The sequence below is a fragment of the Hyalella azteca genome, unplaced genomic scaffold (genome assembly GCF_000764305.2).
Source record: "Hyalella azteca isolate HAZT.00-mixed unplaced genomic scaffold, Hazt_2.0.2 contig17119, whole genome shotgun sequence".
In the NCBI taxonomy this organism is placed as follows: domain Eukaryota; kingdom Metazoa; phylum Arthropoda; class Malacostraca; order Amphipoda; family Hyalellidae; genus Hyalella; species Hyalella azteca.
The window spans coordinates 137,601-150,463 of NW_025946916.1; the positions used below are offsets into that span (position 1 = coordinate 137,601).

At 46.1% G+C, this 12,863-nt stretch overlaps 1 protein-coding gene across 1 annotated transcript in view; it reads right to left on the minus strand.

Annotated features, from left to right (window-relative positions):
* Positions 1-1,057: 1,057 nt before the first annotated feature.
* LOC108675398 (dual specificity protein phosphatase Mpk3) overlaps positions 1,058-12,863 on the minus strand; it is a 15,600-nt gene continuing 3,794 nt past the window's right edge. The window contains exons 2-4 of the mRNA XM_018163406.2: positions 9,704-10,041; positions 8,431-8,821; positions 1,058-1,780 (exon numbers count right to left, since the gene is read on the minus strand). Coding sequence (XP_018018895.1) covers positions 1,473-1,780; positions 8,431-8,821; positions 9,704-10,041 — 1,037 coding nt within the window. The 3' untranslated portion in view covers positions 1,058-1,472. The remainder of the gene's footprint in view (positions 1,781-8,430; positions 8,822-9,703; positions 10,042-12,863) is intronic.

The following is a 12,863-nucleotide window of genomic DNA, read 5'->3' on the forward strand; positions in this document are numbered from 1 at the left end:
AGCAGCGAAGCCCTCATTTAATTACCTCTCTATAATTACTGTTTCCTGAACCTCCCTGACACGGAAAGCTTCCCTACACTAGGCATGTCCTGAGCAAGATGCAACTTATCCTTTTAATCCTTCGACAAATTAATTACTTCTACAGTTAGCCTTATTTCTTGCAGGGATAGACACAATACTGGAAAAAATTTTTCCGGCACCAAATAGTTTTAATACTTGCTCAATAAAGCGACTATAAATCACGAGGACTAAAATGGACGAAAATTATCACTTGACGTATCCTGAAGCAGCGATAGTGCAATGAATGAAGTCGTGAATACCAGAAGAATTTGGTAGTGACCAGAACCTATATCGTTGTTCATGCGTGAACTATCATATATCATATCATATCAAATGAACTTTGAAGGGATCCTAAACAAGCGACAGTTTTTCCGCCGTACACACGCCACAAAACTCAGGAGATATTCCAAACAAGGAAGGAACAAAAACAAAAAAAAATCGTATTTTTTTGATCAACTGACGAAGGCTGACAAGAAATTCGTGGACTTGATAATTCTCAATGAGTAATGAGTTTATCGCTCAAGTCCTCGTACAATGTTACGTACACGTGACAGACAGGCAAGGTGGGTAATAAGGAAAAGCACTCGACGATAAAATTAAAGTCTTATCTTATCTTGAATTTAATCCTTGATAGTCCACAGCTCATTGCGAGGAAGGTTAAACGATTTACATTGATAAACGTTGGATTTGACGTACATGTACGGGATATATTATGGCAATCATAATGGGCTTAAGCTACTTCATTACGACCAGCATAACAACATTGCTTACAATTAACTAACGCACTAAATATTCTCTCAACAAACCCAGTACAAAAGTTCTGCTCTGTTCAAAAGTCCCTAAATCCTACTGCTAATGATGTTATAGAATCATTCATTTGCTTTATCAGCATCATTGTGAGCACCACCGTTTTTTCCATCACCATCGTTATCACCTTCAATACCGCCGCCACCACCACCGTCATCACCTTCAATACCCTCGCCACCACCAGCGTCATCACCTCCAATACCACCACCACCACCACCGTCCTCACCTTCAATACCACCAGTTCCGCTGCCACTATTAACACCATCTTCATATTCATCATCACAAATCTCTCCTCCTTCGCCCTGCTCATCACCCTCCCTCCCCACTGTGGCCCCCTCATCACTATAACCTTTATCACTTGCAAGTTTTCCTTCAAGTTCGAGTTTAGGTTTGACGGGCAGGACGGACGGTGAGCGACTCATAGCAAACGGCGACCCAGAATGCCGACTCATCGCGAAGGGCGACATAGAATGGAACGATAAAGATGAAGTAGAAGATGAGGAAGAACTCGACCCAACGTGGGGAGAGGCAAGTCCTGCAGAGCAAGTTACCAGTGGGGAAGAATAACTGCTTCCCCCTCTCTCCCCAGCCGGGGTAACATGTCCTCATGAGTACCTATCGAACTCAATGCCAGAGTCCGGGGAAGACAAGAAGTGCAGGTGTCGACATCTGCAGTCCGCGATACAAGAGCATTTCTGCGGCGACAAGTTCAGCTGAACTTGAAAATCTTTAAGTTGACCCATAAAGTTGAAGTTTGGGTCGATGTTTGCTTTCTTAACTCTGACGTAGTCATAGGCCGCCTCTAGGCTGAGCTTCTTCTTGAACATGAGGTAGGCCACGGTGATGGTCACGCTCCGTGAGATGCCAGCTAGACAGTGCACCAGCACCCCCACGCCGCTCTCCCGCGCCTCGTCTGTAACAAACAACACGGTCAGGAGCTGCACTATAGCGACATCAGCTGCACTATTTTAAATGCAACTGCATTGTTATTAAATACAGCTGCACTATCACAACATACAGCTGCACCATCATAACATACAGCTGCACCATCACAACATCAGCTGCACTATCACAACATACAACTGCACTATAACATCAGCTGCACTATCACAACATACAGCTGCACTATCACAACATACAGCTGCACTCTCACAACATACAGCTGCACTATAACAACATCAGCTGCACTATCACAACATACAACTGCACTATCACAACATATACAGCTGCACTATCACAACATACAGCTGCACTATCACAACATACAGCTGCACTCTCACAACATACAGCTGCACTATCACAACATACAACTGCACTATCACAACATACAACTGCAATATCACAACATACAGCTGCACTATCACAACATACAGCTGCACTCTCACAACATACAACTGCACTATCACAACAATAAGCGGCCTAACTGCCGAGGCATTATCTGAGCCTACAAATTTATTCATGGCGAGAGAATAAGAAGGTTTGGAGGAAATGGAGGAATGTTTGGATAGAAATATTCAAGCAATGAAGACAAGCGATGGTTGTGAAAAACAGCAGTGGTTGCAGTGCAGAGCGCAGTGGTTGCAGTGCAGAGCGCAGTGGTTGCAGTGCAGAGCGCAGTGGTTGCAGTGCAGAGCTCTGTGGTTGCAGCAGTGCAGAGCGCAGTGGTTGCAGTGCAGAGCGCAGTGGTTGCAGTGCAGAGCGCAGTGGTTGCAGTGCAGAGCGCAGTGGTTGCAGTGCAGAGTGCAGTGGTTGCAGTGCAGAGCGCAGTGGTTGAAGTGCAGAGTGCAGTGATGCACAGCACTTGATATCAGCAGCACGCAGCAATAAGTTTTCTTCTCATCGCAAATGCGTCAGGCGCTGACGCCAGTAAATCAAAGCTCTGTAAACCATCCCAGATGCTGCGATAGTAGAATTTGTAGTTTCTATTCTTTTATTAGCAGAAATTCTCTAAGTAATTTGAATACCAATGAGTTACCTCGTATCCAAGAGCCATATCAGTTCAGAGTATCCTGCCAGATCGACGCTTGTTATCGCCTTGCGCTTCCTCTCTTTTGACGCAAACAAATGCAGCGCGCATGCGTAATGTCCACACAACGTTGCAAGAAAAAAGAGAACAAGTGAAGACGTTCGATAAAAACATTCCAATTCACATGCATGGTGAACATTGGCAACTCTTAGTGAAGATCTTGTACCATTAAAAAAGGGATTTGCATTAGTTTTATATGGTACAAAAGTTGTTGACATGTGAATGAATGGAAGAAACGTTAGTAAATGAGACAGAGAAATAGACTCGAGATTCGTCAGGAAAGTACGAGGAAAGATGTTGGCCTCGCGCTAATAAGTAAACAGAACGAAGAGATGCTGTTTTTCGACAATATTTTTGTTAAAATATTCATGAATTTAAACATTAACTAACAATAGCTGTTTAGAAATTGAAATTCAAACTTTAGACATTTTTGAAAGCAAAAAGATGGCAAGCAATGGCGGTGCTTGGAGCTTGACAGAGACTCTAGTTGCCAGCGGTCGCAACCGAGGGACTTTCTTGCGTGCATTTAGTGAGCCTACCCTTAGTAGCAGGTTAGTGAGCCTACCCTTAGTAGCAGGTTAGTGAGCCTACCCTTAGTAGCAGGTTAGTGAGCCTACCCTTAGTAGCAGGTTAGCAAAATAACCATTTACACGAGGGACGGGTTTTGCCACGTTATGCGAAGGCATAATAGCATATCTTCGAGCAGTCAAGGCAGGCAATAACGCATATCTTCGGGCAGTCAAGGCAGGCAATAACGCATATCGTCGAGCGGCCACTCCAGAGGTCAGTGAAATGCTTATCATTTAAAACTATGAGATCGGCACATGTTCTTGCTGATAAAATCAACCAATTAACTAGCATTCATCCTATTTTTGTATTAATATAGAGCAGTAACCAATTAACTCGTACTCCTATTTTTGTATGATCACATGCGAGTATTGTTTACATTTCAATGCGCCCCGTATTCATGAATTGTTGAAGGCGATATAAAAGCCACGAGTTGAAAATATCCTTCATCGTGTGAAGTTATGATTCACCTCAAGCAGGATGAAATTCATTGCATATAAACTAAAATTCAACAATGTATTGATAGCGTAATTGATAATTATTATTTTCAATCTTATCAATATACCGAAAAATGGGGTTACTTTGACCACTTTTTGTTTTTTTAACAAAAACCCCTACAAAACTCAAAAACGATTTGACAAATTTTGTCAATGGCCATCAAAGGCCTAATACTGAGGCTACGTAACACAATAGAAAGATTTAAAAAGTTTGCATATCTAATAGGTTAAAAAATTAATAATGTGACCCACGAAAAAGAGCTATTATTTAAAGCCTGTCGGCTTTAATTCAACAGACCCCATCCAATTTTTTTTATTTTTTGGTAAAATAACTCCAGGTTTTGATGCATTGTAGTAGAACTCTTCTAGTTACATATGCAAAAGACAAATTTTAGAAAAATGTCATAGTTTTCGAATGGGGGGCACCACCCCCCAATGGGAAAACTTTGACCACCTAATGGCAGCCGTGATGGGGTAACATTGACCGGCTTGGAAATTAAGTTAAAATTACCATAGGTACCTATATAACATATTTTATGTTTGATACACCTATTAATGTTTTTTTCTTTATGTTTCAGACTCTACAGAGTCTTATACATGGTAATTTTAACTTAATTTCCAAACCGGTCTATGTTACCCCATCACAGCTGCCATTAGATGGTCACATTTCGCCCATTTGGGGGCGGCGCCCCCCATTTGCAAACTATGACACTTTCCTAAAATTTGTCTTTTGCATATGTAACTAGAAGAGTTCTACTACAATGCACCACAACCTGGCGTTATTTGGAGTTATTTTACCAAAAAATAGAATTGATTTTACCGCCCGGTCAAAGAAACCCCAAGAGCTGGGGTAACAAAGACCATCACTTTTTTTGAAATTACATCAAAACTATGAGAGGCAGGAGCCAGCAATATATGGTGAGTGAAGCTAGAGTATAGACCTGTATTTTGCATGTTTCAATTTAAGTTTAACTTATCTAGTAAAAAATGGCATCATTTTGAAAAAAAGTGGTCAAAGTTACCCCATTTTACGGTATTCTTTCGTCGTTTTCTCACTGCGATATGTCACTTGTCACCATATTTTGTGCAAAATCTAGGCTACATCGATAATAAAAAGTCAAAGCCTGCAAAGCTGAATGTTTTGCGAGAATACAAGTAAGACTCCCTTAAGTTCTCTTGATTATCTTACAGGTTATAACTTTGGCTGCACGGCATCTGCGGTGAATGGCGCCATACACCGGACATCCGGCGCTGCTACACAAATCTACACAGCTCATCCACACAGTTCATCCACACATCTCATCCAGACATCGCATCTCCACAGCTCATCTATACAGTTCATACACACATCTCATCTACACAGCTCATCCACACAAATCATCACACAGCTCTAAATCCTTGCATCCTCCCAAGCTCTGCTAACACGCATATTATACACCAAATCTGTGTGTTCCACACCTGTACAGAGGCTCGCCGCGCTTGAGTGTATTGCACACAACTCTGAATGCTCATACAGTTCGCACATCCACCACAACTTTACCGCCAGCCAGTGTCACGGATGTGGTCATGAAAGTCTATTTCAAAGCAGTGAAATGTAAGGACCAATGCGCGCTGACGCACAAATGCTGCATAAAAATGTTAACCTTGCATGGCCTATACTTTCAAAAAAAGTTAAGAGATCGAAGGTTCATCAGCCAATCATTGACAGCCTTTCAAGCAAAATCCACAAATCATATGATAAGATAATATAACGTAAGTGCTTCCGTTCACTTAGCGAGTTTTGAAAGTATGGCACCTTGACGATACATCGCGACGGAAGGCAGGTCTACAAACTAGTACGTAAGAGTGTGACTACATCACTCATGGCCGTAAACCTGAGCGTTTCAACAGACCTCTCAACACGACCGTTTCAACAGACCCTCAACACGACCGTTTCAACAGACCCTCAACACGACCGTTTCAACAGACCTCTCAACACGACCGTTTCAACAGACCTTCAACACGACCGTTTCAACAGACCCCTCAACACGACCGTTTCAACAGACCCCTCAACACGACCGTTTCAACGGACCCCTCAACACGACCGTTTCAACAGACCCTCAACACGACCGTTTCAACGGACCCTTCAACACGACCGTTTCAACAGACCCTTCAACACGACCGTTTCAACAGACCCCTCAACACGACCGTTTCAACAGACCCTTCAACACGACCGTTCAACAGACCCTCAACACGACCGTTTAAACAGACCCTCAACACGACCGTTTCAACAGACCCTTCAACACGACCGTTTCAACGGACCCCTCAACACGACCNCCCCCCCCCCCCCCTGCCTTTCCCTCACTTCCGGCTGCCGCGCGACCGGAAGTGGGGCTCCGCCGCTGTGCAGGAGCCGCGCAGTAGAGGGTAAAACAGTACAATACAATATATGTACGTCATATGTACATATATCAGAGTATTGAAATAAAAAAATAATAACGTGGTATAATAATCATGAATGGAACTAGAAATGGACTGGAAATAATGTAGTATGTCACCTGAACTAAACTAGATAATGCACGGCCCGAACACTGGCTTGATGCGTCGCCCTGCCGCCCATGCCATGTGGCAGCGCCCCTCTGCCCATGCCATGTGGCAGCGCCCTGCCGCCCATGCCATGTGGCAGCGCCCTGCCGCCCATGCCATGTGGCAGCGCCCTGCCGCCCATGCCATGTGGCAGCGCCCTGCCGTCCATGCCAAGTGGCAGCGCCCTAACAGCGTCGTATTCCGTCCCTCTCGGGTCTGTTGAAGTATATTTCTCTATATCATTTCTCGTGGCGCATCGCTGTTCCAGAGACAACTGGCCGGTTATTATTTCACGGCTGCGTCCAGCTAGAGTGCGACAGGCTCGGCTAAGCGCACCCGTCTCGTCTCAGGGTGCGCGATTTGAGATGTGCACCCTGGACCTGTACACACATACAGCTGTGCACCCCGGACCTGTACATACAGCTGTGCACCCCGGACCTGTACATGCAGCTGTGCACCCCGGACCTGTACATACAGCTGTGCACCCCGGACCTGTACATACAGCTGTGCACCCCAGACCTGTACATACAGCTGTGCACCCGGAACCTGTACATACAGCTGTGCACCCCGGACCTGTACATACAGCTGTGCACCCGGAACCTGTACATACAGCTGTGCAATACCTGTACATCAAGCTGCGTACAGGCTGATAACGCGGCCCCGATAACGATCATGTATATTCAAATACAACTTGATTGATAACAACCGTATAATCACGTGACACATTTGTCAACACGCAATACGTGTATAAACAACACGCAATGCGCGTATCAACAACACGCAATGCGCGCATCAACAACACGCAATACGCACATCAACAACACGCAATACGCGCATCAACAACACGCAATACGTGCATCAACAACACGCAATACGTGCATCAACAACACGCAATACGCACATCAACAACACGCAATACGTGCATCAACAACACGCAATACGCGTATCAACAACACGCAATACGTGCATCAACAACACGCAATACGTGTATAAACAACACGCAATACGCACATCAACAACACGCAATACGTGCATCGACAACACGCAATACGCGTATCAACACATGTATCAACACGCGTATCTTACTCTATAGATCACTATACATCATTGACCTCATAGATTACAAGAAAATAACATGTCTGAGACAACATGACCAGATCAACATGTGCATGTGAAGCCCACATGAAGGGATGAATTTGGACGAGGAACCTTCATACCTCAACATGGTTCTCATAGAAATGCGATATGAGGCATTTTAAACATTACCTCACTGAATGTTCTCTGTTGCCACAATGTACATAAAACAACATCCCTAGCAGCTGTTCCGTTGGCTGTTACTATTTCACGGTGATTATCTGGACAGCCATTGCATAAATGCTGAAGAATTCCGTTGTTATTGATGTAATAACATATAATAACCGTATAACAAACCCAATATAATAATAATATAATAATATTTGCCGTATCCTTGACCCACCTCTCCCCATGACCCACCTCTCCCCTGACCCACCTCTCCCCTGACCCACCTCTCCCCTGACCCACCTCTCCCCATGACCCACCTCTCCCCCTGACCCACCTCTCCCCATGACCCACCTCTCCCCATGACCCACCTCTCCCCTGACCCACCTCTCCCCTGACCCACCTCTCCCCATGACCCACCTCTCCCCCTGACCCACCTCTCCCCATGACCCACCTCTCCCCATGACCCACCTCTCCCCATGACCCGCCTCTCCCCATGACCCACCTCTCCCCATGACAACCTCTCCCCCTGACCCACCTCTCCCCATGACCCACCTCTCCCCTGACCCACCTCTCCCCTGACCCACCTCTCCCCTGACCCACCTCTCCCCTGACCCACCTCTCCCCATGACCCACCTCTCTCCTGACCCACCTCTCCCCATGACCCACCTATGAACTGGATGGCCTTGGGGAAGAAGGACGCGAGGTTCTGGCTCCAGTGATCAGAGATGGGGATCTGCATGTACTTGTAGTGGCCGCAGCCCTCGAACACGTTAGGCAGGTCCGGCGTCACGTTCACGATGTACTGTAATGAGAGGAACACGTTAGGCAGGTCCGGCGTCACGTTCACGATGTACTGTAATGAGAGGAACACGTTAGGCAGGTCCGGCGTCACGTTCACGATGTACTGTAATGAGAGGAACACGTTAGGCAGGTCCGGCGTCACGTTCACGATGTACTGTAATGAGAGGAACACGTTAGGCAGGTCCGGCGTCACGTTCACGATGTACTGTAATGAGAGGAACACGTTAGGCAGGTCCGGCGTCACGTTCACGATGTACTGTAATGAGAGGAACACGTTAGGCAGGTCCGGCGNCCCCGCTACACCAGCAATCATCCACGCCATCATCCCCCGCTACACCAGCAATCATCCACGCCATCATCCATTTATAAATAGTCATATATATGACTAAACATATATATGACTATACTACAATACATATATATGACTATACTACTATACATATATATGACTATAGATATTCAAGTGATAATGATAAGAGTATAGATGATTAGCATGAAAGCATAACCTTATCATTAACATGAATATGTTGAGTGATTCACGATGATAAGGCGTGCGATAAGCGAGGCTTGCTGGTCTTTATTTATTACCAAATTAGAGAGCATCGATGTTAAGAGTACACATTAATGAGAACATGTATACATGTATATCATTAATGTATGATGTATTGCTGCGTGTGTTTTACGATAATACATGTAAGTAAGATACATCTATATGGTGTCGGTATACCACACAACGTACATGTATTTTATGTCTGTCCACACAACGTACATGTATTTCATGTCTGTTCACACAACATACCTGTATATTATGCCTGTCCACACAACATTCCTGTATTTCATGTCTGTCCACACAACACGCCTGTATTGTATGTCTGTCCACACAACACACCTGTATTATACACCTGTCCACACAACACACCTGTATTTCATGTCTGTCCACACAACACGCCTGTATTATACACCTCCCCACACAACCCACCTGTATTTCATGTCTGTCCACACAACACGCCTGTATTTTATGCCTGCCCACACAACACACCTGCACTGTATGTCTGTCCACACATCGCCTGTATTTTATGCCTGCCCACACAACACACCTGCACTGTATGTCTGTCCACACATCACCCACACAACCCACCTGTATTTTATGCCTATTGAGCGCGTCCATGTCGCCGGAGTTCTTGGCGTTGCCCAGGAAGAGGTGCGGCAAGATCTCCACAGGGAAGCACAGGTCGTCTAGGGGCGTCTCGCGCCCTAAGGACGAGTCACACAGCCCTTTGCCGCCGTCCAACGCGTCCAAGGGTAATAAGGACTCGCCGGGGGATATTCTTAAGGACTTAAGTCCTACAATCGGAGCCTCGCCGCAGAGTTTGTCCGAGGATGCTATTCCTGCGGGCGCAGGCAGCAGAGAACACGCAGAGTCTGTGGAGCCCTCGCACCACTCAGGGTACAGCTGCTGGAACTGGCTGAAGCCGCCTGTAATTATACCTTCAGTTAAACTCATTAGTAGGAGTTATTAAGTACGTAATAAATTAGAATTAGTTCATTTTATTTAGAAAACTGAAAAAGTTTTATAAGGCTCCCTGATTAAGCTTCTAATTAATTAATTAGATAAATACGAGTAATCAAACGAGCAGATTTTTTATAAAAATGTGAAGGGAGACTGAAATGACTAATTTTCGTCAAACTGCCGTTTTATGATAGAAACATTAAAATTATGATAGAAGTGTACGAACTTAAATAAATATATTTAGTATACTTAAAAAACGTAAAACTTAAAAAACTTAAATGAATACATTTCATACAACATTCTTGAGACACGCTATTGATGAATTAAGTGTTGAAACAAATGAATAGATCGCCTAACACGATGTGGCCAAAACATTAACTTAACATTAAATTCTGATCCGGCTACAATATTAGTTCTATTACATCACTGATGATAATAATAATAATAATAATATCAAAGATGATAATGATAATATAAATGATGATAATAATAATGATAACGTCTGACTGAAGCCTATATCAGGAGTGCAAATTTGACGGACACCGAGAGCGCGTAGCACGGCTCCGGTGGCAGCGAATGTGGCGAGCCTGCCACTGCTGCGCTGCCACAGTCAACCCATGCCACAGTCACCCCCATGCCACAGTCACCCCCACACAGGCATCCCCCGCCCCCCCATAACAACCCAGCTGGCTTGACTGAGCAGGCTGGCTTGACTGAGCAGGCTGGCTTGACTGAGCAGGCTGGCTTGACTGAGCAGGCTGGCCTAACTAAGTAAAGTTAAAATGGAGGGTGGGAGAGGGGAGGGAGAGGGGAAAGAGAGCGTGCAGAGGTGAAAGAGAGAGTGGGAGAGGGGCGTGAGGGAGAGGTGAGAGAGAGGGTGAGAGTGGGGAAAGAGAGGGTGAGAAGATAGGGGGGAACGAAAGCAAAAAATGTAAAGGGTGAAGGAGGACGCCTGAGGGTACGAGAGAGAACGGGGGTGAGGCGCGAGGGGAGAGGCACAGAGAGAGAGAAGGGGGAGGGGGTAAGGCGAGAGGGGGGCGAGNGACAGGTGTAGCGCGAGGGGGGGGGTGAGGGGAGGCAGGAGGTCAGGGCCTGAGGCGGGCGCCGTACATGGCAGCAGCAATGAATGGAACCTTGCTGCTGTTGCTGTTGCTGTTGCTGTTGCTGTTACTGTTTGTTGTTACTGTTGCTGCTGTTGTTGCTGTTGTTACTGTTGCAGCTGTTGTTGCTGTTGTTACTGTTTGTTGTTACTGTTGCTGCTGTTGTTGCTGTTGTTACTGTTAGTTGTTACTGTTGCTGCTGTTGTTGCTGTTGTTACTGTTGCAGCTGTTGTTGCTGTTGTTACTGTTTGTTGCTGCTGTTGTTGCTGTTGTTACTGTTTGTTGTTACTGTTGCTGCTGTTGTTGCTGCTGTAACTGTTGCTGCTGTTGTTACTGTTGTTACTGCTGTTGATGTTGCTGTTGTTGTGGCAGCTGCTGTTTTTGTTGTTGCTGTTATTGATGTTGTTATTGTTATTATTATAAAAGCAACATATCACACAAGGCGCAGGATATCACACAAGGCGCAGGATATCACACAAGGCGCAGGATATCACACAAGGCGCAGGATATCACACAAGGCGCAGGATATCGCGCAGTTCTTACGACGCGCCAGGCCGGCGCCGCCGTCCAGCGCTGCTGGCGCTCCTCAGCTGGAAGCGAGCGGTGGCAGTGGCAGTGGCAGCGGTGGCAGTGGCGGCAGCGTGGATAATGCGGCAGTGGCAGTGGCGGTGACGGTGGCGCTAGGGTAGCGGTGTGGCTAGGGTCGCAGTGCATGGGGGAAAACGCCTGAAGCCAGTGGCCAACTTCACACTTAACTAATATTACTTCTCGTGGATAAGCTCGCTAGAGGGTGTAAATATGATCACGAGTGCTAAAAATTCGGTGCCGGATGTCCACAGCCTCCGCTTAAGCTTGTCCAAGTCCAAGTTAAGGTCATGGTCAATTTGGTCATACTGGATCTGGCCAAACCTACTTCGGCTCAACATTTTCAGGCCAAACCTACTTCGGCTTAACCTTTTCTGGCCAAACCTACTTCGGCTTAACATTTTCTGGCCAAACCTACTTCGGCTTAACATTTTCTGGCCAAACCTACTTCGGCTTAACATTTTCTGGCCAAACCTTCGAACATCGTTATATTTCCCCACCCAAAACTAACCTGAGAGGGCCCAACCTAACCTCATTAGCTGCAAAAAGTTAGAGAGGCGGGGCCAGTGAGCAGGTAGAGCCAGTCATTGGCTGTAAGGTTGTGAGGAGATGCAGAGTGAATAGGTTAGGCCAGCTGAGGTTAGGCCGGAGTAGGTTATGCTGGATGCTAAATTTCTTGTTTGTGTGCGGGTTAGTTCAAGTATTAGCTGAAGATCTTCGGCGCTATTACCTTTAAACAGTTTGTCTATGGTCTGGATAACGGTTTTTCAGCGTAGTCTGCGACTTCAAGCTCTGAGGCTGAGTAAAGTTATTGTGTACCGAGGCTTAACGTTGTTATTAAAGTTATTACAGCACCACAGCAGCTGCACCACCACAGCAGCACAGCAGCAGCACCACAGCAGCACCACAGCAGCAGCACCACAGCAGTAGCACCACAGCAGCAGCAGCACAGCAGCAGCAGCACAGCAGCAGCAGCACCACAGCAGCAGCACCACAGCAGCAGCAGCACAGCAGCAGCAGCACCACAGCAGCAGCAGCACCACAGCAGCAGCAGCAGCAGCAGCACCACAGCAGCAGCACCACAGCAGCACCAGCACAGCAGC